The sequence below is a fragment of the Melozone crissalis genome, unplaced genomic scaffold, assembly GCF_028551555.1.
Source record: "Melozone crissalis strain CALT ecotype California unplaced genomic scaffold, PUWL_Pcris_2 ptg000013l_1, whole genome shotgun sequence".
Taxonomy (NCBI): domain Eukaryota; kingdom Metazoa; phylum Chordata; class Aves; order Passeriformes; family Passerellidae; genus Melozone; species Melozone crissalis.
This window is the reverse complement of record NW_026535791.1, coordinates 26238413-26265953: the sequence shown is the minus strand read 5'-3', so window position 1 is coordinate 26265953 and position 27541 is coordinate 26238413. Positions and strand designations below refer to the sequence as shown.

General features: G+C 37.7%; 1 protein-coding gene across 12 annotated transcripts in view; it reads right to left on the bottom strand.

The window, feature by feature from the left end:
- LMO7 (LIM domain 7) overlaps positions 1-27541 on the bottom strand; it is a 132069-nt gene that overhangs the window by 8733 nt on the left and 95795 nt on the right. For 8 of the 12 annotated variants that reach the window (XM_054271346.1, XM_054271348.1, XM_054271347.1 and 5 more), the window contains 16 exons: positions 26772-26889; positions 25470-25612; positions 23742-24195; positions 22683-23000; positions 19691-19805; positions 13865-14026; positions 12283-12386; positions 11546-11606; positions 10284-10325; positions 8327-8352; positions 7913-8017; positions 6063-6155; positions 4351-4721; positions 2611-2676; positions 2228-2293; positions 516-568 (listed from right to left, as the gene is read on the bottom strand). In XM_054271346.1, coding sequence (XP_054127321.1) covers positions 516-568; positions 2228-2293; positions 2611-2676; positions 4351-4721; positions 6063-6155; positions 7913-8017; positions 8327-8352; positions 10284-10325; positions 11546-11606; positions 12283-12386; positions 13865-14026; positions 19691-19805; positions 22683-23000; positions 23742-24195; positions 25470-25612; positions 26772-26889 — 2297 coding nt within the window. Of the gene's footprint in view, positions 1-515; positions 569-2227; positions 2294-2610; positions 2677-4350; positions 4722-6062; positions 6156-7912; positions 8018-8326; positions 8353-10283; positions 10326-10477; positions 10535-11545; positions 11607-12282; positions 12387-13864; positions 14027-19690; positions 19806-22682; positions 23001-23741; positions 24196-25469; positions 25613-26771; positions 26890-27541 lie in introns of all 12 variants that reach the window. The other 4 variants (XM_054271352.1, XM_054271358.1, XM_054271350.1 and 1 more) reach the window with 4 other exon arrangements.

Below are 27541 nucleotides of genomic sequence, written 5' to 3'. Positions count from 1 at the left end.
AACCAAAGTCATATATCTGAACTAGAGTCCAGGACACAAGCCATTGTGACATATCAAGAGCTGACTTCTTGCTCTATTATTACCACACTAACTGAAATTAAGAAGACAAATAGTTGTATTAAATACATTCATCATCTTTGCATGTGCAGCTTTTTTTTTGACAGAGTTAATGCATCAAAACTACACATATCTTCAATGATATAACTGCATGATTGATTTTATCTCATGTAAAAATCTCATGTTAAAATTTAGGCATCTAAGAGCCATTTGTAATCACTGTCTTCAAATGGGTAGTTAATCATATTTGTCCTCAGCTTTTATGTTGACTGTATGATTTTCCTCTTGCTGTTGAAAGTTCATTAAATTGGAGCATAGTATGAATTCACAATACAGCTATTAAAAAGACTCTAAAAATTAATTTTCTTAGGGTGACTATATGCACACGTTTTTTTCCTCCTACTTCCCTCCCTCCCTCCCAAAAAAATTAAATATAATGGAAATTGGACATTACTTACCATTTCTGATTGTGTTGACTTCATTCAGTTCTGTAGTTGACTTTGACTTATTCCTAAGGATATAAAAACATCTATCTTAATTACAAGACCTCATTACAGACACAGCTCTTATCATTGCAGATGACAAAACCAGTCCTCTTTTTTCACTATTCCTTCCATCAACTATTTATGCTATACTTAAAACAAGAGGCAAAAAATAAATAAAGACCAAGAGGATGCTAAATGGAAAAAAAGTCAATATTTAGATCTCAATAGATAGTCACCAATTAAAAGTTAAAATTTTGCACTGAAAGTTGTCAGTGCTTCAGGTATAAGGAACTGATCATTGTACTTGTTTCAAAAAAGCAATGTAAAAAACCAAATCCTTCCCTGTGGAAGCTTTGTGAAGACTGCAGTCAGACAAACAAGCAAGAATTTTCAGAGCAGATTTACAATTTATTTGGCTTAATGAGGACCTGAAATCATACTTCAGCACTGTTACTAAACTGCAAGCAAAACACCCTCTCAAAACCCTGCATGCAGATTGCTTTTGGAAAAATTTACTGTTCACTGATTATACCTAGCAGCATAATTTTTAATGAGTTTTAGCCAAGAAATGGCATTCAACAAAGGCCATATACAGGAAGACAAATCCAAAAAGTTTGTTTTCTGACAGTACAGAGCAGAAGCCTCAGCAACACCTCTGCTGTATTATTAGTCTCAAGTAGTACAGCCAATTTTTTAGTTTAAAATAACTCACAAAGAAAGGATTTTAAAAGAAATCCTTTGCTTGGTCCCAACTCAAAGCTGCTACATTAATGTTTTTACACATACAGCATTGGCTGCACAGCCACATTTTGAAAGAATCTTGTCCTTTATGTAGAGATAAATGAAGCATAAACTACATCACATCTTGCTTCCTTAAGTTTTTACTGTCTGTCCTATGGTGTGGGCCTATTTTATTATCTATTTAAGAAGATGCAACACTCTCACAGCTGCTTGTAGTGAAGAAAAAAGCGATGTCCTCCTCACACATATATCCAAGATGTAACTATTTACTATTTAAGAGTGCTTGCTTCTTCTGAAGTTAGATCTAGATCTTCCATTACTAATAGACCCATTAAATGTACCTTGTACCTTTATATAAGAGAGGTATGCTCACTTCAACTACAAGAAGTGATTAATTCTACAGCAGAAGTCACCTTTCAGAACTACTGAGATGCAATGCAAAACAAAGGCTTAATTTGTAAAGCAAGAGATTGTAGCTTAAAATTAACTTGTGTAAATTACAGGAGTAACATGCACTATCCCCTTGATAAATATCCTGCTGCTGCCTCTCACTTCCCTTCTTGTTTACTCTCTCAAGTTGCACAACCCGAATTGGGATGATTGCACCTTAGTTTGTAGAGCATGCTATGACACAACCACAAGAGATCTGAAATTGTTTTCCAGCCAGGTAAGTTTAGTACTACCCACATATTTACCTCCTCACAGTTTTGTTGCTCCCCATAGAATCCCACTGACTAACTGTTGCTTACAACACAGTGTATAATTTGACAAAAGTTTGGCCATTTGTTTTTTCAATATGAAAACATGCCATAAAAACTGCAAAACACAGCAGCAGTCACATATCCATTTAGCTGCTATGACTAAAGTTTATTAGAATTTTAAAAGTTTTCTAACAAAGAAATGGTGATGTTACAGTTGGTGTTGAGATTGAATATTGGACATACCTGTCAGCAAACGACTGGCCAGGCTGCGCCTCAACGGTTTTAGAAACTTCATAACGCTCATAATGTCTATTGGAAAGAAAAGAAACGTTATGTTCACATACAGAAAAAGACACACATAGTTCCTAAGGGAAATATTCAAAATAGATCCTGAAGGAAAAAAAACCCCAGTTTAAAGTAAACTCCCCAAACAAGTAAAGTTCTAAGGAGTCTTAATTTAACAGTCAGAAAAAAAAACTGATAAAAGAAGGCAGAAAAAGAAGAGTTGACAGAAAAACTGCCTGAACTTACATTTTTGTGAAGTGACAAGGAAACCAAACATGAGCCTGCCAGAATGGGTATTGCTAAAGATGTTTCAACTGTGTATTGATTCAATTTCTTATTACCTGTCAATGACAGGATGGCCAGCTCGATCCTCTATCGTTTTAGATACTTCATAGCGCTCGTAATGTCTAGAAGCAAAATAAAGATAAAATACATATTAAAAGAAAATTCTAGACATTGAGAAAACAGTAAGTATCCCCAGAGAAAACTTAGAAAGTTCAGCTATGTTAAAAGAATCCCAAAGAGTAAGGTGCTGCAAAAATTACAAGCATCAGTATACAACAGTGATTATCTCACCCATTTCAAAGCCAGGAGGAAAATTTTGTCAAAGCACAGCTGTTCTATAGAAATTACATTTTTATTGCAGAAGAGTGTACAGGTGCAGTTTATAAACTCACAAAGTTCCACGGAAAACACTCTTTAGCTAACTGTCCCCTCCCCCCCTTTGCAGCAAGTATCATGCCTTTGCAGGTGTTTATATAACGTTTCAGATTTCAAGTCTTATCTTTGGATATCATCTTATAGCAAATATTTAACACCAGATATTTTAAAGCCCAGTTTCACTGAACTTGCTCCTTTACTATTAAACAAAACGTCCCATGTTTAGCAAAACACATCCTTTGGCAGCAACCTCAGAGGCAACGAAATCCCTGTGGACTAAAGAATGTGCCAGGGATTTAGATATGCAGATATTACAGCAGCTTAATAAGTTACCACACAAAGTCCTATCATCTTGCAACTGGGACAAGCTAAAACTGTAAAGTTATCCTGGCTCTGCTCTCAGGAAGAACCTGTTCAGCCATTGTAGCATTGTATCTCTGCTTTGCTCAGCAGGCACATCAAGCAGCAGTCATTTAGATTAAACTAAAGTAACTCTGGGTTTTACAACTTCTTCTGCAAATATATGCATTTTTTTAAAATCATACTGCTTTCTCCTAAGGCTTAGCTTGATACTACGTGATCCCTTTAGTCATCTCTTGTTACTTACATAGGAAAAGAGATAAACCTTAAGAGAACCCAAAAGTCATACACAAGGCAGTAAGGTAAATGGAGACAAAATAATGAAAGGTTACTGGTTTAATCTGTTTTCAGACAGATTAATCTCCTGTAACAGTAGTCTGAAAACTTCTGGGCAAGAACACAAATTGAGAGCTAATAGGTGGGGATTTGTTTGTTTGATTGATTTTTAAATCAAGCTGCTAAAGAAGGTAATGAGAGGAACAAACATATCTGCAGTGGATATTTCTAACAGGCTATGATATGTAAGCAAGTAACAGTTCACTCATATACCATGATATCCCTCACCTGTCAAATTAACCCAGTAGTTAAATTACAATTAAGCTTTATTGTAACACTGTTGAATTAAAATGAGAGATAAATCTGTAAAAATCAGCCACACATTTGTTGAAAAAGTGTTAACTTCATATTTCTTCTGGAAGCCCTGTATGTTGAGTCACTGGCTCTCACGTTGAGTCACTGGCTTATGCACAATTCTTACAAAATTTTCTCATTAAGTCCTTCAGATCCTCTTTCATTTAGTTGTAATTACAGTACTTACACACCCCATTAAAAAAAATAGCTGAAGTAGGGAAATATAGCACTTGATTCTTGGGGAAGGACTGTGTTATGCCTGATCCTTCCATCTTTGGAAAAAAAGACTATGGTATGGGATTTTGCACCTAGTGACTGCAGCATGAATCTCACATGAACATCCTCATACATTCAGGACAGACACAGCCCCGTTGGACACGGATTTGAATTTGCAGAAGGAAGAGAAAGTACATCCTAGCACAAGTGCACACCTTTGGTACTGAGGCACCTCCACTGATGCCTCCCTCTGCTTTTCCGCCTGCCGCCTCTGCTCCTCCAGCTCCGCCTGCCGCCTCTGCTCCTCAGCCTGCTGCTGCTCCCTCTCTTTACGCTGTCTCTCCAGCTCCAGCTCTTCGAGTTCCTGCTCTTGCTCAAAATGTCTGGTTGCTTCTTCCTGGATCCTCCGTTCCTCCTGAAGCCTCCTCCTTCCTTCTTCCTCACGCAGCGAGCTCGCTGCCAGCTCGTTTTCTCCATCTCGTTCTGGCTCCTTAGGAGCATTTGCTTCCGGGCTTGCTGTCCAGCTGGACACAGGTGGAGCCTGAGAAGTGATAGATGTTGTATTTAGGGTTAGAACAGTCTGCTCCTGTAGCAAAGAAAAAAAAATAATGTTTTTAGGGAAGGGATCTGTTTTTTAAATAGATTGCTCCCTCAGGAAAGGTAATTTATTCTATAAAGTAAGCGTGTATAAAAATCATCCCCAGCACTTTGAGTGCAAGATGCAGGGCACAGTTTGGTTGCACATTCTCCTAATTCAAGAGCTTCAATCCACACACCAGCCTTAGCAAGCACCACAGGCAGCGTGGCCACAACTATGTGAAACATTCTGCTTTCCAAAGTATCACTTACATGTCAAACCATCCCTTCCCCACTTAAATACCCATGGAAAACAAACCCTTCCATGATAACCAGCATTTCTCCCTACTGTTTTGACTTAGAAACCTGAGACCTATTTAAAAGTGTATACACAAAGATATACACTGCAATCTATGTCAGACCGATGAATTTCACATGAATCTTCATGTGAGGCATCTCCCACTCTCTTCCATTCTCCTACCATTTCAAAGTCAAGCCTCAGACCTATCACTCTATGACTCTTTTCGCAAAAATGAGAAAAGGCCTTTCAGTGGTCAAAAGATGTTTTAGTTACAGGAAAAGAAATAATGTTGATGGGTCCATCAAAATCTTTTATGACAGAAAAAATACAAAATGGTTTATATTCTTGTACAACAAAGTCCTCCAACAGCTCAAAAATCTTTCTTATTGGAGTTCTAAGCCTTAAATTATGGTCTGCTCATTCATGACTGTGTAAACACAACTGATCTAGCTTGGATGCCTGAAGCAACACTCACTTAGCAGTAAAGAGGAGATACCCCAGACAGTTCCCATACTCAGGAAAAAACTTGTTCATCTTCCCATAAACAACAGCCACAGAAGTCAGCATCTACAGAAACTACACACATTCAGTGTTTTAAAATATATAACTGGAAATCTAAAGTTGATTTGGTATGTAAATTTATCAGATGAACTGTCTGCCAATAACAAGCCAGACACTTATGAACATGCTTCCTGATAAACTATTGAAGCAGAACTCCAACAAGTATCATCAGGTGGTAAATAAACAGCAAAAGTCTCCATTTATAATCACAATAATTAATACATGCTGTGACTTTTTGTCAACATATTTTTCCTGTTAGTTACCTAACCAGCTCATAAGGAAGACACAAATTCAACATATCTCAATACATCCCATCTACTCTTTCCATCTTATTTTTTTCTCTACCAAGTCATAGACAACAATTTATTTTCCAAAATGAAAAGATAAATGACATAAAAAAAACTAATATTTTGCTTGCTTTCATCCATTTAGTATAAGGGGAAAAAAGCCCTCATGAAACTAGTCAGTAAAGCTTTATTCACAGCCTACCTCATCAAAATACTTGGAGCTCTCTTTTTCTGCTTCTTGCTTAGCTCGTAGCCATTCTTCCCTCAGTTTCTCTTGTTCTCGTTGGTATTTCTCCTGTTAGGTTACATTGAAGTTAAACATGCAAATAAGAAACATGGTATTTTTTACTTTTATTAAAATGCACACTGGATTTTAATGTGTTTTTTTAACAGACCAAACAGACCAGACAAATAACATCCCTGAGCTCCACTAGAATGTCAGGTCTGCCACAAATGAAATCCTGGCTCAAATACAATCCAAAGGAGTTCCGTAATTGATTTTTGAGTCTCCAGGCTTATTATGCTCCAAGTCTCACAAAAGCCAACTTCATAGTCCCTGTCCCTCAGTTTAGTTGCCATTTGAACAAAAAAAACTCAGCTATCTAAGGTATTTCTGGAGAAACACAGTGGTTGTATTTAACTTGGAACTAGGCACATTAATATTGTAAATATAAAGTGATCACTAAGTGAAATAGTAAGATCTCTCATTCTTTTGAAATGTTACCCTAAACAAAACCGAATTTCTGGACCTTGAAATTTGTCTTTTGACTAGATTTGGTATGAAATCAATATAAAGTATTGCTTAAAGCACATGGCAAATGTTTTGGTGGTTTTGTCAATCACTACTTTTATCTTGGGAAAAGCAAAATATTTAAGAATGTCAAAATTATTCCTTCTAGGATGCTGGAAATAAGCAAAGAAAGATTTTGCCTCCTTTTTTTGTGTTATTTGAAAATTCATTGCTAGGATCATGGGGAAGAGAAAGATCATTATTTCTCTGGTCAAATTTATCATTTCAGGACTAAAAAAGGAGAAACAAAGAAAAGTGATAGCAGATGGCTGAGTCAGCTCTCAAGAAAGGGGAGCCAAGGTTTACACTCTTTAAAGCCATCTCTTCAGGTATCACATGGAACATCCAAACCATAACAGAGACCACAGGTAAGTTTAGGAAGGTACAGCTGCTGCCCTGCAGAGTGTGCAAGCTACAAGGAACAACACTCAAAAAGCAAGAGAGATTCTATGCTTGTACTTTGACATCACAGTTTTCTGCTGAATACAGCCAAAGAGGGCTTGTGCAGAATAAATGATATTCACTGATGTCTCTCCTAGCCACCAGACTTCAGACAACAAACTTTAATTTAATTCACAGAGATGTGTGTCTGAACATGGTTGAATGTGCTTACACTTCATTGAGTGGAGCTCTTTGCAGAAATGTATGCTTGGGTTTTTTTGCTACCCTAAGACTAGAAACAATGCCCCCTCCCTCTGCAACACCCCCCTCCAGCTCTAGCTAGTGATTATCAAGATGGTTTTGCATTAGCAGATTCAGCTTTCTGACTCAGAGGTCCTGGGAACCAGATTATTCCAACTGATTAGCTGATTGCTAAATGACAAGATTCTAACCAGCAGGTACTGGCTGCCTCCTCAACATTTATGAATACAAGGCAGTATCAGTAATTGAAGGTAAAACTCAAGCTAGAGGCAACTTCCTTAAGGGGAGAAAAATACAATTAATATTCAAAACAGAAGACCCCTTAGTTCTTCACTTAACCTTTAAATTCTGTTTCATTAAGAATATACCAGCCTGGAAGGTTGAGCACTTCCAGCTGTAGTGAATATACATTGTGTGTTTGATTTTATAATGCTCACTAAAGCATTATCCTCTTTTGTCTGAATAACTCCTAATGTGTGCAACTGTGCAGGCCACAAAATGCACCTGAGAGTCTCCCCAGGCCATCAGTAATAAGAACTGCAGAAGTCACACGCTACTTTTCTTTCCTGGTTGCTACACACGGGGGATTGACAGCCCATGATTATGAAGATGAATTATACCTGCAGCAAACGGTCCTGCTCTTTTTGCCATTTTTCCTGTCGTTTTCGCTCTTCCTCTTGATCCCAAACCCGACGGCTAGGAGCGCTGATGGAGGGGACTGGGAGCTAAAATAGCACAGAAATGAAGTTGTATTATCCTCTTGCCATGTAATCAACACTCCACATTTCTAAACATTTTTTTAGAGTGAGAAATAGAAACCATTACCAACGCTAGAGCTTTATAGTGACAAGGACATAAATTAGCCTGTTCTTCACACGGACAGAAAACAACCATGCCTTGAAAAAGCAAATCTTAGTCATTACTCTCAGATTTGCTCAAAATTGTAAAGCACTATAAAAAGCAGTAGAAAGCAGAGAGCTTCTTGAAAGGACTAGGATTATACAACCAACTAGTAGTTCACAAGTAGTACTTACATCAGGCATTGCAGGCTCTGGACCTCCTGGGAGTTTTGGAAGGCAAAAAAGAGAAATCATTAGACCCATACATAACTACTGCAAGACTTGTGTAACTGTGGCAAGTCTGTGAGCTTCAGACTAATTTTTTCTTCCTTAGTAAGACATGCTTGCATTTGCCCTGCTGAACTTTCTCGAGGGCAGAATTTATTAGGTGCTTTCAACTAATGTGCACAATTGTTTCAAAGCTTTGCATGCTCACAAGTGCCATCAGCAATTGCCTGAATTAGCAGTAAACCTTCCACTGTAGCAACACAAAGGTTCTTCAATATACCTCTCCTATTACTGTTGTTGTGAAACCCAACTGTTTAGCACGACCAATACCCAGAACACTGCACAAGGATAGAGAAGCTATTGGTCTACTGCCCTTGGCATGAATTAAGAGCAATTGACATCCACTGGAATCTCCTCCACCACAAACCCATGTATTTTTGCTCTCCGACTTTCCTTCTTTCCAACTTCCAAAAGCACACTTCAATTCAGTGAACTGGTCACCACTCACCACAAACCTTTTGCTATTTGAGGCTATCACACTTGGCCTTGTCATCCTGTGACAAGATGATTATTAGAGAGAGATGTGTATTATACTAATTTATTACAAGTTGAGAAAATGGGGAGAAACACAAATTAAAATGCAATAATTTCTTAAGCACCATCACTATTTTTGTTTGTTGACAGTGTATTTGCTACTTAGCTGTCCAAATTTCAATTTTAAAAAAAGGCATAAAAGAAAAAAAAATTGCAACATTATTCTGAAGTTTAACCATATGAAGTGGAAAAAAGTTCACATTTAGGATACAAAAGACTCTAAGGAGTCACAGGTTAGCATCCGTTCTATATATACACAATTTTGTTGTCGCTGTCAGATCACAACAGCCACAGTGAAAATCAGGCAATCAGCTTAATCTATTGCAGTGGTGCCAGGAGATATTAAAGGGAAGCATAGACCTTTTTTGCTCCCCTCTTTTCTCACCCCTGTAAGCTTATGCTGAACTCCACAGGAATCTTCATGTAATTGCAAAGCTGAAGTGTCAAAAGTTTAAAATTAACAAGCTGTACTGAACGTGCACTCCAGAAATACAACCTTGTCCTCCCCCTCAAGCACAAGTGAAATACCTCAAATATTGTAATGAAAATATTTAAAAGAAAAAACTAATTTCTGCCAGCCATAAAATAAAAATCAGACAACAACAACAAAACCCCAACACCAACAAATAACCACCAACAAAATACCACCATATTGCAGATACAGCAGAAGTATTTAAAAAGCAAACAGAACCACAAACACGTATCTACTGTGGCATTCCACATATCGCTTCTGGCAAAAACCAGAAATCAGCAACACTAAAAGCAAAATCCTGGCCCCACACAAGTCATTGGCAAAACTCAACTGAGCTTCCAGCAGGCCAGAATTTCACTCTTTCAGGCTACAGCAAAACAGAAAGGCATACATAGCCCAAATACAACATAAGACATAAAACATTAGTGGAAGTATGTGAGCTGTGACATGCAAAATGCTGAAAAAGCAACCTACAAAACCAAAATTGAGTGCCTCGTTCATTGCCTTTTTAAAAAATGCTGGCATATTAAATTCAAAATTTATATTGGTCTTCTTGGGATCTTGTGACATTACCACGTAGTGGAAAGCCAGCAGGTACCTTTTTATACCAATTTATGCAAAAGCACAGAGCTGCAACTCAAACTCAAATGCAGAGTTAAATGCTTCATCAACAGCTCTGAGATCTTCTCTAAACCTTTGCTGGAATATTCACCATTATTCTTGTTTTGTAGGTAGTAGCAAACCTGAACAGAGAGTGCCACCCTTCTAACTTCTACCCAGTGGGAAAAAAAAAGTATGAACAACACAGAAAAGATTTAAACAGCTATAGATATAAGAGAACACGCAAAGACCCATTACCACAAAGGTAGACCCATGAATTGTAAGAATAACCTGATGACCCTGGGGAAAGAAGGGAAATTAATTATGTTGCTTCATTGTAACTGCAGAAACAACACTGAAGAGGTAGAGCACCCAGCACCAGACTTGTTAGGGAGAGTGTGCAGCAGGAACAATTTCATGGAAGTACATGAAATGTTAGCTCTTTGGTTTACCTTGTTCAAAAAATTGTGACCGCCTTTTTAAGTTTTTCAAAGAAATAGGTTCAGATGCTATTTGAAAAATACAAAGAATACAAACAAATCAAAATGAGGTGCCTTTTTTTAAATTACTATAATGACTGGATAAGAAACTTCAGTTAGACCTCCCATACATTGCAACATCACTTCTGAAAGCAAAAAGCCCCTGAAACGCAAAGGAAAACCTTAGGAGGTTACATCATATACTAATTAGGACTTCATTTTATCAGTAACAATGTCCAACAATAAAAACAGCACAAGTGTCAAACTCAGACTCAGATTCTCCCTGTCTAATTTAATCATCCTTGACTAGGATTCAAAGTTGAAATGAGGAGCCTAATGACCATTCAAGGCCATTAGAAAACATCTCCAGAGGGCAAGTGATATCTTGGAGGAATTTTTCTATGAATTGCCATGTGTATTCAAGCTAAAATGAAACACAAAGTTCCTTCTCCAGGATATTATTCCGTTAGGAAGTGTACATACCTGGTTTCTCTCACTGCTGTCAAGTAAGGCTATAACTACTCATAGCCTCATATGCAATTATTATTCATATCATAATCATCAATATTGTTCTCCAGGAATAAAAGTACAGTAATAATAGTGAAAACAGCCACTAACCCCAAAACCTTACAACTGAAAGAGGCAGGAAAAAGTAGCAAAAAGTTGAGTACTCTACACTCTTCCTGGGTAGTGAAATAAGTCAATACTCATACTAACTCAGTCACCATACAATGCAGTAGCAATTACAATAAATGGTGTGCCTTCTTGTCTTTCACCCCTACCAAACATTAAATTTGCAACCATTAATGCACAGATGGGGCTTTGTTGCAGCTTTGTTGTCAGTTCTCAAACTGCCTAGCAAATTGTGGAAGCAAGCTAAACCCAGTTTGGATGCAACAAGATCTCTGTGATATCTGTCTGGCTTTTGGTTCATTAAGGTCTCACTTCACCCACTGTATAAAGCTTCCAGTCATTACTGGCTTAGTGTCTGTGCTTGTCACAAACCACACAATTAGCAGATGAAAAGCAACAGTGGTTTACCTCTTTGTTCATTAGAGCCAAGATCTCCTTGCATTCCATTTATCAATTTTGTTTCTGTATCCTGAAATACATAAATGAATAAATAAATAAATAAATAAATAAATGTCTTAGGCTCATTAGATTTGTGGAAGTTTATCCAACTACGCATCTTTCTTATCAGGAACTATGTGTCATGAAATACTTCATAATATTTTGTAGAAAGATACAAAACAATCCAAAACTTCCTCAGTGTAATTTATAATAAAGCTACTGCATGCATTTGAGGGAATCAATAACCAGCTGTGAACTGCTGCAGAAATAAAACACATTAGCTTGCAAGAAAATTCCAGAGGCCAAAATCTTCCTTGGCAGGCAGGTTTTATTTGCAAGTAATTTGAAAGCACATATGCACCTGTTCTTTGGGGCTGCAACTTCCATTTAGGTTAATAATTCAGGTCAAAATCTTCTCTGAAGAACAAACATTGTATATGGTTTTAATCAAAAGATAGTCTGCACCTGTTTTAATATTTATCATTCACCAGTGTTCTCTCATGAATAGACAGTAGCAAGTCTTTAAAACATCTTATTTACCTTAATACATGCATAGCTACCTCTCCATATTTCACATGCAGGGTTCTACACTTGTATTGCTTAAGGAACAGAAGATTCACAAGTTCTTTTCTCATCCTCCCACTATCAAGACACTACATTTTTTCTTCCTCCCCTCATCTCCCATGAACCTTCAAAAACATACTCACAGAACTTTGAAGGCTGCTGGAGAAATCTCTTTTTGTGGATATGGTGGAAGCATTTGAAACTTTTTCTCCCGAAGTTGCATCAATCCATTTATTTTCAGATGTACCTATAATGTTGGTAGCCACACTGGTGAGATTGAGGATTTTATGCCTTACATGTGGCAGGGAAGGCAGGTCTTTGCCCCAGTCTTTTTGGTATGTGGACGATTGAGAAATTAATATAGACAGTAACGTCAAAGAACAGAACAATAGCTAGTGAAAACATTAAAATAACACAAAAACAGGAGAGGGGACACACAAATCAGGTGGAATTTGTGAAGACAGGAAAAAGGGCATTTATAGCAGACCGCCTTCCCCAAAAATGAAAGTGTTAGTCATAAGCCAGGTAAAAGTTTGCCAAAACAAAAGATGTTTTGCTGATATGTGCTACAGCAGCTGAACATTAGAGAGAAGTTAGCATTCATTGGACACTATTTCATTAGTGTTAGTAAGGATTAAGAAAATTCTTCTGACTTTACTCACTCCAGGTACAATGACACTCATACACTATCCAGGGAAGGATTTTCATGTCCATGCTCATCAGGAAGCACAGAGAGGGGGAAGAAAAGGCAGCCTAAACTGAAGTGGCAAATTGATGAGGCAAGTACAAATAATGCTCTTCTCACATACTCCATCCTATCTCCCTTCCCTACCCCTCCTACTGAAAATTTTATTCAATTAGTTTTTTGCCACAAATCTCACTCTTCAGTTGTATTAGGTCCTATAAAGTGATTTGTTTCTTGTCTCTTCCTAACCCCACTGTTTTTACCCCAGTTTGCTGGTAAATTATTTACCTAGCATCCCACTAAAAGAATGTTTTGCATTTATATTGTGAAAGAAGTCACTGGTCACACTTCAACTCTGCAAAAATTCTTCTAGAACTTTAAAAGGGTTTCCTGATTAAAACCATGGCAAGTCAAGACATGCTACAAGGCGCTCAAGCCAGGATAGAAACCCTCCCTACCCAGAATAGGTAGGACCACTCTGGAGAGATTACAGCACCACAATATTTGGGTCAATGGCCAGAATCATAGCACACAGATGCTGCATCACCCACAAGCTTATACCTCACTTCAAACACTCCCTGAAGAAAGGAAAAAAAGATCTTCCTTCCCGGAAGAAAGGGAGCTGGTGATTGAGAGAGAGGGCCTTTAAAAATTAGTGATCCCCTAGTGATCCTCTAGTGATGCCCTAGAGATCAGACCCTCTTAATTCTTGTGGTATGGCAGGGAAGAAAATGTTAGATTCCTTTTTGTGCTGGTTGCACACTTTTTTTACCTGTCCATCCTCTAAGAAACAGGCCAGAGCACAAGAGTGAGGTCAGTAGTTCAATGTTTTGCAGATTTGCTTGTCAAGACATTTCTAATGCCAAGCAGTTAAAAAAGCCAAGTTGTGTTAAAATGCAACAGACACATTGGCAAACTACTCAGCTTGGACACGTATTACTGCTGTAAGGGTAATAAGGACTCTCAGCTGTCAGGCACAGCAGAGACAAAGCTTATTTGCCTTACAGAGCATACAGTATCTGCCTGATGAAACAACTCACCATTCTTTCCATATCGTCTGACATCCATGACCAGGTTTCCAGTTTCTAGTGCTCTGTTGATGGCTTCTTCCCACTGACTGTGGTCCATATGGGAAACCTTTGTGCCATTGACAGCAATGATCTCATCATCTACATGCAGCTGACAAAGTGCTGCAGGGCTGCCTACAGAAAACAGAAGAAAAATGTTATTATGTCTCCATATTTTTTCTTTTTATCACAGTTGTGATTGGAAGAGAGTGGTTTGGGGAATCATTGAAAGAAATGCTTAATGGTGCATATTTAGAAAGTCTTAGAAAAATTCACTACTCTATAAAATAAGCTCAGTAAACTCAGTATCAAAGCAGCTTTTCAATTTAGAACTTAGGAGAACAAAAAAGAAATCAGTCTTCCGGACTTGGAAGTTTCAGATTATGGTCCCCCCATTTTAATAAACAACCTCTGTGTTCAGTCTTCACTAACTCAACTTTATAATCTGTGACAGTTAGTGAGAGAGAGGCAGCACAATGTCTATATCCAATGATCAGCTGAAATTCAGCCAATGTTTGGGTAATCCTCTTATTTGTCAAAAAAACCCCCCAAAAAACAGCCTGCACTTTGTTAAGCCCAGTAGAAGCTGGCTTTCTTGTATTCTCATTTACATTTTCTGACCTCTACTGACAAGAGCATGATGCTTTATTGCTTTGCCAGAATAGTTTATTAGCTCTAAATTGATTGGTAATTGGACTCAAGATATTGCTGGGTATTGTCCCACTAGACTTCTCTGGATTCTACTTATTTTATCTATTAAGAGCAAACTTTATGGCAAGTTGGACTTTGAATCTACTGATATTTTGCAAGACAAGCTGCACTTTATACTTTTTTCATCTGCTACACATTGGCAGGCAATCTCACTAGACTAAGGACAGAGTACATAGAAGACCAGTTCATAAACTTTTTTTCTATTTAATTCAGAAAATGGATAGGCTGAGAAACTCAGACTCTCCAAGCAAGATTTTACAGATTACATATGAATGGTTCTTCCATTAAGAATTATTCCCTTAACAGAACAGAAAATAGAAAAGCCAAGTAAAAATATAGTTAAGGACTGCACAATAAACTCTCATGTTAATAAAACAAGTTTGAATTACACAGTGGAAGGATTTTCCAAAGTAAGCAGTGAAATACACACATCTTACTTAAAATATACCAAGAACAATGCCCTATTACATTATTAGAAACAAATGTGGACAAGTATGACAGAAAACTTTAGATACCATATGCTTCATCCTGAGTGTCTTTTGACTCATTAGTAAAATGCTGCTGTAAGTCTGGCTCATCCACTAAGGATTCAGATGGCTTGACACACAAGGAAGTTAAGAAATTAAGAAATGCTCTTTTTCCTAGTACTGCACCAAATAATGATTGATCACAGCTCACTAAAAAGCTCCACTGGCTTCTCTGCTAACAGAACATGGCTCCATACTATATTGTTCTGCATCATTCTTAAAATATGGACTAAAAACTTCATTTGCAGTTATCAGTACTAATGCTTTTAAACTGTATTGTGGAAGAAAAGGTAGGGTTTTCATCTGAAGCAAGAAATATGGGCAACAGTTTAACTGAAAAAAAACATGGATCTCTAGGGGTCAAGAAGATGTTAAAGAATCATGGATATTCAAGTCTGTTAATGGAAGGTACTACTAAGAATATTACCTGAGATACTAATACTGAAGTTACTAATTTCAACAACTTCATGTAACATTCAGAATCACGTCTGATATTTAGTACCATGTAGTTTAACCAGATCTGGATTAAGCCTTATGCTCATGATACAGGGAAAGCTTCAGGCTGTAGGAGAGTCATTAGCACTCATAATCTCATAATTTCTGTCTTGACTTGTGACAGAATAACCCCCAGTAACCAAAAAAAGGCTGTGTTGATTTTATTCAAATAATTTGTCAGGGATGAGACAACGCTCAGAGGTGTGAACAGTGTACCTCAATTGACTCAGTTTTAGGAAAAGAAGGGAGTTGAAGATTTCACAGTTCTTCCTCTAATATTAGTAGAAAGGTATATGCGGGCCATACTCCAACCATACAGATTGAATGAATAGCAGCAGTCTCTAGATCTGGACCTAAAATACCCAGAACAACTTACACTGCTCAGTTTTTGGCCTGTAACTTTGCCAGCAGCTCTTCCTCCTCAGTCTCTGGACAAAAGAGCTTCTCAAGAGTGCAAACCACGGTGCCTACAGTGCACTTCTGCTCTGATTCACATCCAGAGAAGCCCACAGAGCCTGACCAGAAATTCAGATGCTAAAAGTTGCATGCTACCAGTTGTCTTACCCTGTCCAGCTCCTCCAAGATTATAGGAATTAATTTCTGTACATTCCTATAAAGGATTTAGTTTTTCATTATATAAAATATGTATTGCTTTTGTGTACCTAGCTGCTTTTATGTTTTCCATAGGTTTTCCTGAAGGTAAAAGGCTTTTCTTTCTTACTAGTCCCCAGTAACAACAAAAGCAACCAAATACTCATTTTCCATATGCTCTAAATTATCTCTAACCTATTCCCATCTGTTGTTATTACAATAGATAAACACTATCGCAATGATAGAAAAAAAATAAAACTTGAAGGATGTGGATCAGATTTACTTTGCCCTACATGACTGCAAGTGTTTGATCAGACATGCACTTCTGTGCACACAATCTCAAAAAAATTATTGCAAAGGGAAAGTGAAAGGGGAAGGACTGAAACAATAAAGATTATATGGCACTGGGGAAGTTGGCAGAACAATGTCTAGATTAATGACTTAAGGCTTTCTATTTACCTAATTTTTAGTGTAAAGGTTGAAGACTCCTTTAAAAAATGAGAACTATCCTTTTTTATACGTAGTAAGTGGGTATCACTGAAATATGTGTTACAAGCTTAACTCTTACTTAGGTTTTTGAGAACACTTACAAGTTAATTTTGCCTACCAAGTCGTTTTCTTAGAGGATTTTTTTTTTTCTTAAGGAATAGCATATTTAGAATACAGAGTCATCTTTAAGTAGTAAAAAATATACATGCTGGGTATCATCTCAAGAAAATCATACAGCTAGGAGAAAGTATTCCTGGAAGCTTTTTCTGGGCTTAGGAAAGAGAAAAAGGTGACTAGAATGTTTGGTTTGGATTTGCCAAGCCTAAATCACACTTGACCAACCTGGTTATCTTCAATGATGAATTGCCTAGATCTCTGTGGATGACGGAAGAGAGGTGGTTACAATCCACCTTGCCTTTAACAAGACCATTGACATGATATTCCACAGTATCCAGTTATCAAAAGTGGGATGGGATTGTCCACAGGGCAGAACGACCAGATGGTGAAAAACTGGCTGGGCTGTGAGGCTCTGTGGGAAGTGGTTAATGGCTCTTACTCAGACTGCAGGCTGCTCACAAGTGGATCTCAGGAGGATGTATCAGGGACCTGCCCTGTTTAATATGTTCAGCAATCAGTAGGAGAAGGAGGAAAACACACCCTCATCAAGTTTTCAAACCTTGCCAAAAGTGAGAGGGTGGCCAGTACAATGGAGGGCAGGGCTGCTCTTGAGAGCAGGAACCTGACACTCAACAAGGCCACATGGAGGGTCCTGCTCCTGAAAAGGACTAATCCCAGTGATGGTACAGGCTGGGGAGATTGATGGGCTGGAGAGCAAGGCTGGGGGCCCCGGCAGTGGTGGGGCTGTATGAACACTAACATGACCAACAAATCAAGACAAGTGGCCATTCAATTCACTCAGCACCTCTTATGCCACACTGACAATACTGTGTCCAGCTTTGGTGTTCCTCTGTAAGAGAGACATCAATAGACTGGGGCAAGGTAAATGGGAGAGCACTGGGATGGTTAGGGCTGGAGCAATGGACCTGTTAGGAAAGGCTGAAGAGTATGGGCTTGTTCAGCCTGGAGAAGAGAGGCTGCATGAGAATTTAACAGTACCCCCAAGTACATACCAGGAGGTCCCTGAGAAGGGAAAGCTGCTCTTCATTGAAATTTATGGCAGGAAAACACAGGACAGTGGTTATAAACAGGGACAAAGATCGGTCTGACTGGGCACATAGGGAAAATTTTCTCTGAGAGGATAATGCCCAGAGAGGCTGTGTGGATTCCATTCTCAGAGGATTTCAAACCCCCATTGGTAACAAGCCCTAGGCCACTGGAATTAGCCTGAATTCCATCTTGACATTTTTTTTGAGCAGTGCATTGCCCAACGTGATCTTCCAAGCTAAATTATCCTATGACTTATCCTTAAAAATAGGAAATACAACATTCCCAAGTGCCTAGCTGAAAGCATATATTACTCTTTCAGTGGGTCATCCACATCTTTCATCCTTCATTTCTTTAAAGGGAGCTACAGCTTTTGAGTAATGATACAAGATGGGACAGTTCTTGGAAGAAAAAAGTGCTGAACATAGGCTACAAACGAGAGCACTGAGATACAGCCCATTCTCAGTTAAATCTATACTTTGCGCTCTTCCTTGTGAGAATTGTAATAAATCAATAATAATAATAATAATAATAATAATAATGATGATGATGCATTAATTAGTAATAATATCTTGGTAATAAACCAAGATACCAACCACAAGGCCTTCACCTTCTCCTTGGGACAGAGCCCATGTGGACCTTTGTGAATGACCAGCAGGAACATTCACTACCCTCACATTTCTCCTTTTCAACTGGCAGTGCATATTGACAGACCCCTGCCTCCAAGGCAGGAAATTAAACCCAAAGCCTAGCAGCAGGAAAAGCAAAGGGAAAGTTATTCTTCAGGCAAAGTGAATATTAGTATTTCCAGAATCACAGAATGAAACAGGTTAGAATGAACCACAGTGGTTTATCTGGTCCATCCTCCCTGCTCAAGGAGGGTTGTCCTAGAGCAAATCCAATTATGAAAAGTACTCAGATATAGTAGAAAAAGGCCGCTTCACTTCTTGAATTTGAAAAAGAAAAAAAAAATCCAAGACTTCTCATTAACTGCTGTTAAACAGTATTGTTTCCTCTCTGGAAAGCATAATACAGACCTAACTAAATTAAAAGTTAGCTAAAGAAAGCATAATACAGAGCTAGCTAAATTAATAGTTTCCAGCTATTTCTCCTTTCTCAGGATGATCTTGTGTTGGGTGGAAAGAAGGGCATAATTCAATATTCCTCAAGTATTACTGGCAATGGGAAATACAATTGTTTAGAAAACAAGCATTATATGTGATTTGCTTAGGTTTTTGTTGTTTTTTGGGTTTTTTTTAGAAAATTGAGCTCATTCTCTGCAGAAGACTACTGAAGGTTAGAAATAAACTTTATGTATGTGTCATCTCAAGACAAAAATATTTGCTTTCCCCGAGTATTAAACAACTGAAAAAAACTACACTGAAAATCAATTTGGAAGCTGCAACTACTTAAGAATATGAGCTGTCTCTAGAATTCAGCATGACTAAGAAAGGAGAAATTGAACAAAGAGTATTAACTCCCAAGTTTCTTCTGCAAGTGTTTACAAACCATGTGAAGTGAAATCTTTCAAACTCAGCTGTAAGAAACAGTCTGGACACTGGAAGTCTGCATTTGCCCCTAAATACTGTTCTGTAAGAGGCTCATGTTTATACCCTCCTTGATTAGGAAAATGCATTTTGGTATTCCTGAATTCAACCTGTTTCAAGAGATGAGGGCTCACAGAAATACATTAGCAAACTAAATAGTGATCTTTCAGTTCAGATAGTTCAGCTGTTTTGCAGCATTCTTAGCAGCAAATGCCTTGAGAAACCTCTGCAAATTAAACATAAGAACAAAAATTTGTGAATATATACACATTTACCTTCTTCAACTGTCTGTACAATGGCTCCTGAAGAACTCCAATTTGTTGTAAACCCAAAGCTGCGACTGTGGCCAGGTCTCTGGTTTATACTGATTCTCATTTCACTGTACTGTTCCTGTAAAATAAAACATGACACTACAGTATCTGGTATCACAGGAATCTAAATGAGGGAAAGTTTATCCTCTAAATAAGTGAGGCTGCTCACAATGTGCACTTTAATCATCTATTATTAGCATCACAGACAAAGGAAACAGTACTGAAGTCAGTTAACTAACTCATTTGCTTTTTAGTCCAACAGGTGTTTCAGTTTGCATTTATATTTTCTCTACATGTATCTTTCACTCTGCATTTCTGTTATTTTAGATGTTTTGCAACACAGTGCTAAAAAAATTCAAGAACTTGGAGGAAATTAAACACCTAAATCACTTAAATCATTCTTCATGGATTGTCTTGTGAATTTGTGACATGCACTGCCTCCTCAGTGAGCATCAGAGATGTGAAAAAGCTAGGTAACTGTAATCAATCTTTTTTTTTTTTTTTTGCATATAGTACCATAAGAATCATCAGTTTAGGCTCATGCTGCAACTAGGTTTACTTGGGTGCACAATCATCTTCTTGATTTTGTGTGAAACACTACCAGCTTGCTATGGATTTTATAATAGAGGGCTTAGATAATAGAAATAATCCCAAAATCAGCTAAATCCAGATCTTTATTGGACTTTCAAGATGCTTTCAGAATCTGAATCAAAATCTAACACTGCCATTTTAAACAACAAGAATATCTGAATGGGAAAACATTTTGTAATGCTTGCTTTCAATCCCACGCTATATTTGGAGCATGTGTTGCATACATTAACATTCTAAGGTGAGCTCATTAAAAACCTAAATGCACACTACACACTTCATCAGCATGACACTGACATTGATATAAAAGGAAAAAAAAATTTCTGTCAAACAATGTTAAGATGGATATATTCCAGCAAAATGTGCATGGAAGGGACCCTGCACATTTTCACACAGGCATTGAATGTACGCCTACATTTTAGTTCCCTAGCGACCCAGCCTTCCTGAAGAGTCGGATTCATTTTCCCTAACTTAAAATATTTAAAAGTCTAGAAACCTATGCCAATTCCTCCCAGCTCCTCTGTTGTAAGATGCAACAGGCAGCTCCAGCCAGCACTACACAAGCAGGTGCAGCCAGCCAGCCTCAGGGAGGTGCAGCCAGAGGTGGTTTCAGCAGCACCCGACTACTGGATAGAGAAGAAAACAACAGAGCACGGCATCATCCCAAGGTATCACCTCATGTTACAGGAATGTTCCTGGGAGAACACTCCCCATTACAGCCCAGGGTAGAAATTAAGTCTTTTCTTCACAACACAGCTACTGGCTTGCAAATGCTCCCATACAACCCAAATCCTTAGGTGAGTATATTAAAAGTGAATCTACTTAACAGGTTAACTGGGCTGGAGAACACACAAACCTTTTGAGTTTGAGTGTGTTCCTGGAAACTACTACTGGTCTTAATTTTTTTTTCCTCACCATCCCAACAAGACTCTTCAGATCTCTCTCTTGTCAGAAGAGTAATGTGACTTTGTACACTGAACTTTAACACTTTTATAGGTCATCTCTAAAGCAGTGCTCCACAGACCTGGTGCTATGGCCCTGATGACTAGTCAGCTATATCAATCTCTCTGTCAATGATTTACAAACACATCAAATGGAACTTGCATTCCTTTACTTGGAGGTTGGTAAATTACATAATACAACTGAGATTTTTTTTTTTTTTAACTTTTAAAAATATCTTTTAAATGCCCCCCTCCCATATTACTCACTTGTAGGAGGAAAGATTTATAATCTTTTAACTAATGAAAGGAGAAAAACAAATGGACCTAGTACATGCTATTCTCATTTGCCTTGCTTAAACAGATACTAAGAACTTGTATCAAATCTGTCAGTTTTCACTGATTAAAACAGAAATTCCTCTGCCTGTTTTTGCTACAACACAGGAAAAAAAAAAAGATTATTATCTCATTGTCTTTTTCCTTGTGCAGCAATCACAGTTTCAAATAATTATGATAAATTCATTAAAATGTTCAAGTGGCATTAAGGCAATGTATTTCTTTTCCACAAGTGATTAGGAAGAAGAATGTTTGGAAGCAAATGAACTTTAAAAAAGTTGTTATGGGAAGCTATTTCATAAATCAGCATCCAAGGTCTTATGACCTTCACCCAAGCAACTGGCACAATTAAGTTTTACAGCAGGATCAGGAATGCAAATATGTCAAGGGTTATGAACTGAATCATCAGATAGTACAGCAAGGTATTTAGTAATTTAAAATTAAAGCTATTGTTGGTGAAACATGCAATCAGTTGGAGGAAACAGCACTTAAGATACATATTTCAAAAAGAACACTGAAGGATCCAGCCCCTTTTCCAACAAGCACATGCACAAAGAGATGGTGATTTACTTCAAAATTAATGAACATTAATTAGATTAAAGTAAATAGCTAACAAAAAAAAAATCCAAGTCACAACAGATGGAAAAAAGGATAGTGTGATATTGATGTATATGGCCAGCCTTTGAAAAGCTGACCTTTATTTTCCACCACCAGTTTAAAAGTGCAAATGAATGCTACAGCAGCTCAGATAATTCATCTAACTGGCACACCTGATTATATGAACAGTGTGCTAATTTGGAGAATAGTAAAAACTTTGCAACATTAAATATATGTAAAATAACTATTCTGAATTAGAATGATAAATAAAATTAAGCACGTGACAAAATGGATAGGGGAAAATTCAGCGAAATAATATTTTTTTCTTCCCCAAATACTCTTTTTCCCCTAAATTAAATCAAAGGAAATAGCAAGTCTCTGAGATGTCTTCTTACTACCAGAAAAATGCTTGCATTAGATGTACTTTTAGTTTTTTTCTTTTTTATTCTGCTGTGGCATTCAGTTAAACCAAGTAATCACATTATTTCCACACTTACCATGGATTTTGAATCCTTAGGCTCTGTCAGAGTCGCAGTTTCTGCAGAAGATGCAAGTGAAAGAGAATCAGGAGGAATGCCATATTCTGGCTTAGGAATACTACTTCCAGCATCTTGGTCTTGGGACTTTAAAGGTAATGCCAAACTGGGAGGAGGTGTTGACTGAACACCTTTTTCCTCCTCTTCCTCCTCACCTCTGCTTCTGAATGCACCAGTGGAGAGAGGGTGTGCAGAGTCTGGTTGTGAAAAGCTGGTGAACAAAGTTTGAGTTCTTTTAGCTTTTTCTATTTCTCCATTGTATTTCTGAGCATCATCCATCTAGGAGAAAAATGACAGCTTGGTAAAGAAGTGCTTTAAAATAGAAATCCTTGAATCTTTCAGTGATTTTTATATTTAACAAAACCACCTCTGTCTTTGAAACAAATTCTGGCTCCTGCGCCCATTTTTAACAACCTACTTAGAATTTTTTTTTTTTCTCTTGAAATGCTTTTATCTTGAAATAGTCCTGAATTAAGATAAACTTGTTAAAGTAATCTGCTTAGAATTATTTATATTCTTGCCACTTAATTAAAACAAATAAGGATATAAGAGAAAACTATGAAAATCATCATAGTAATGGGGCAGGGAATTAATTTCATTGTTTCAGTGCTTTAGAGTGCAGACAAAATTTAGCCTAGCATAAAATTTCAACAAAGTCAGCAGAGCAGAGGAAACTTCTATCACCTGAAAAATTTATCTTTAACAATTAATTATGTTAACCTGGCTCCAGATAATTACCTCCAATGACATTTTTTTGATAAAGCACACAAAGGAGACTTACTACAAGTAATAAAAAGAATATTTTACCAAATATAGCTACCAGCTTTAATTCTAGGAGTGTGTTTAAGCACAGAAATACAAGTAAACATCTAAAGGCATGACAGAACTTCCTGCTCTATTAACACAGCCTTCATCACACAGGAGGCACTTTATAAACAAAATCAAAACATTAAAACTACTGTTCCCCCAGCTATTGAAGACCCCAAATTTACAAACTTCAGGAATGAAGCAGAATTTTACCGTGAACGACCGTGGAAGTGACGAGATTCCTCTTGAGTGGACACCAAAAGGTCTTGGTGTAACCACAGATGTTAACCTGGAGGTATCGGTTTTCTGGTAAGTTCTCGGGAGAGAAGCTGAAACCTGAGCTGACCCAGTTTGAGCATTCACTGAGTAACGAGTGGACAAAAGCGCCGGGCTCTGCTCCCGCTCCAGGCTCTCTGGAGGAGCAGGAGCTTCTCGAGCAGCCGAGCTCTCCGGCAGGTTCTCCTTGGGAGGCTGGGTGGTGTACACACTTTTACTGTCCTTAGTGCTGTGGGAAGCATCTTCTTCCAAACGGTGATCTTTGGCTGCTGACCAATCTTCTGCTGCTGTGGAAGGTGCTTTGTCTTCACTGAACACATCATCGTTCAGTGAGGACGCCCAGTTGTGCTCCTGTTTCTGCTGCTCATAGGACTCCTGATCTCTGTCCTCCCTAAGGGAATAGAGCCTGTTAAAATACCAAAGTGACCCGACAAACAGGCAGGCCTAAAGTCTTGCAACTAGTAGATGTTTAAGGCTGAGCATAAGCCAAATAATGCCTCTCCAGTAAATAAAAATTATTAGCATAATTTAAATACATTAATATTTTCATATATTTTTTAATCTATCTTCTTCCACCTTCTCCCCAGTTCAGCACCCTCATAGCACTCAGACATAATACTATCAGGCTGCCACCATGACAGAAATCTTTGCCAATAAAATGATCTAGCTGCACATCTGTAAATGATACAGATATACATCCTCAGAAATTAAGATTTATTTAGGAAAGAACAGGAATAAGATAGTCCCATAACACTGCCTGAACTGTGTAACTGTGCTCAATGTTTCTGAAATGCTATGCTGAATTTTAGATACCTAAATAAGACAGTGCCCTGAAATTCAGCTAATTATTATTTTTTTTGCTACTCATTCCTTTGTCATAAATGAACAACCACTACAAGGATATCCTTTAAAATATAAGTTATAGGATTCTTATTGATACAGAATATTCAATACAATTACCATCCATACTTTTATTCAGGCAACTAATTTTTGTCCTCACAAATAAGTAAGAAATTGAAGAAATCCAAAAGATTAGACTTTTTTATGAATACATGTCATGTATATATTATCTTCAGCTGAGTCATATGTGCATTTGAAATAAATAAATAGATAGATAAATAAGACTGTCGCCACTAGAGATGGTACTGTGCAGTTTACACTTTTTGCTCTTCAGAAAGTAAATATCAAGAGGAAAAATTAGGGATGAAGGGGAAATCAAGTAAAAGTTTAGCTCTGTGACATAAATTAAAATTCTGGCTGCAGTTCTCAACAATGGCTAAAAAAATAGCAAATGTAGTGGAAGAAGGAAGATAAATAGTTAACTTATCCATGAGTAAAAAAAGACAGCTATCCAGTTCAGTGCTATTGTTTTAACTAATTTAAAGAAAATGCAAGTATTGATTTCTCAATACTTTTATTTAGGGATAGCAAAGTAAAATATCATTTATAGAGAAAACTGCTTAACATTCTGTGCAAACAGCACATTAGAAAACCATACTCAGCCCTTCAATTGCCTAGATTGCCACATTTTATTTTGCAACTAAAATTGTCAAGATCTCTGCAGAATCAATTGCAACTTGTTGGTAATAGCGGCTCAAAAATTTAAAGGAATAAAAATGCTCAGATTTATGTTCTTACACGTAATATTCCCATTAGGACTATTACCTCTCCTGCTGCATTTCCTTCAGTGACTTGGTACTCCTTCCAGACACCTCAGAGGCTCTCCTTTCAATTTCTTCTCTCTCTTCCTTTTTCTTTTGCAATTCTGAAGTGTAACTCTTTCTACGACTCTTCCATTTTGCTAGATCCTGTTTAGCATAACACAAATATAAGCCATCAGATTTTCTCAAGGCCTCATAGACTTACAGAGGCATCCCATTACATGCTATTTATTGGCCTGATTTTATTTGCATGTCTGCATCACAGCCACATTTTCATGTACCTTTCCCCTAAATTATAAAGGGGTTGTCATGTTCTATTTAGGGTTGCAGGCTCACTGCCTCCTTAAGTTAACAATTGCAATTACTGGACTATATGCTATTTAGCCCATTTTTTCTCCTCTTAACATCTTCAATTTTATTCTAAAATACATCACCAATCACACATAATTGAAAACTAATGCAAATGCAATCTGAATTTCTTTGTTGAGGGCTTTAGAGTTTAGGATATCATTATTTTTCCAAATCACTACTATGTTAGACTGATTCACTAGCTTGAGAATAAACATGCCTTAAATTCTAAACTGAAAACAGATATTTCTGTACTTTCTTCATTTCTGTAAAACCGCAATGTGAACTGGCAATATTGTCCATGAAATACCAGAGCTGAGTAAAGGGGAAGTACTGAATATTAGAACTGAGATGCATTAAACAAACAACTGTGAACTTCTTGCTTGGTGTTTGTTCTTAATTTTGGCTTCTTGTTGATACTCATTGTTAAACAGAGATTTTAATAAATTGAAAAGTCTTTAGAAATGCTTATGATGCTGTGCAAAACTACCATGCAGTTTACAAGCTGGATTTAAGACAGCATTATTAGTGGATAGGAGCCTCAAGTATTTGCACAAGGAAGTATTATTTATTCCCCTTTCTCCCAGAGGATCAAATACTCAGACATTCCAATCATTTCTCCAAAAAAGTATTCAAAAATTGCAGATAACACAAGAAACTATGCCCTAACTTCTCTTTACATCCACAGAAATCAAGCCTGAAGGCTTTATTACAATACATACAAGTTCTATCCTGAAGCATTAATCAGAAACTTAGGAGGATATTTAAAATAATTTCAGTTCTGCATTAAACAGGCATCCCCAAAAACTCTAATAGCTGTATGAGATGAATTGTTTTAGAAGACAGCCCCATGAACTGCTGCACGCATGCCTAAGTTTTTTTACTAGGGACACTGAAGGCAGGTGACATCCACTCCTTCAAGCAGGATGCACAAGGAGAGGTGAGGAGGAGTCCTTACTTCTTGCCACTTTAGATCTTGCTCTTGTAACTGTTCTTTTATCTTCTGCAGCTCTTCATAACGGATTTTGCGCAGTGTCTGCAGCTCCTCTGCACTGACATCATTCAAAGATTTACTCCTAGAAAGGGAAAAGAGAACTCAGCTTTATAACATCATAGCCCTCATTTACAGGGGTGAAACCTTCAGATGGAGAAAAAGACTTATATTAGTACAACTGAATGCTCATGAGTGTTATTTTGAATGGAGCAGGAAGCACATGGGCAGCCAATGGGATGTGCTGTAGGGCGAACACAAGTCATTAGTTGGGTATTTGAGCAAATAAAATCAGGTTAAGGGAATAAGCAGCTCTGTACATCTCCATGCTGATCATTCACATTGAGCTCCTCCTAGAACACTGCTACTTCTGTTTTAACTTGCTATTTTCTTTATTGATCTTGTTTCTTTCTTTGACCCAAAAGGCATCCCCTCTCCCCAAATCCAAACTCCCACCTTGGACTTCTCTCCTGTAACACCCTCTGTATCACCTCCTGTCCTTTCCTTCCTTCCAAATCAGTTATTGATGCCCATTTCCAGAAGATTAAGAGTCAGACACGGCCCAATGCTCAGTTCATGGACATCACAGGCCCCACTAGCTTATGCTGATCCTCCCCAACCTCTGAGATGCTTTCCATTAAAGTTGGGATGGCTAACACAGCCATCTTCCTGCTAACTTCAACATGGCTACAGTTTCCCCCAGGAACGCCTACTTGCTAGTTCCCTTTAACCTAATT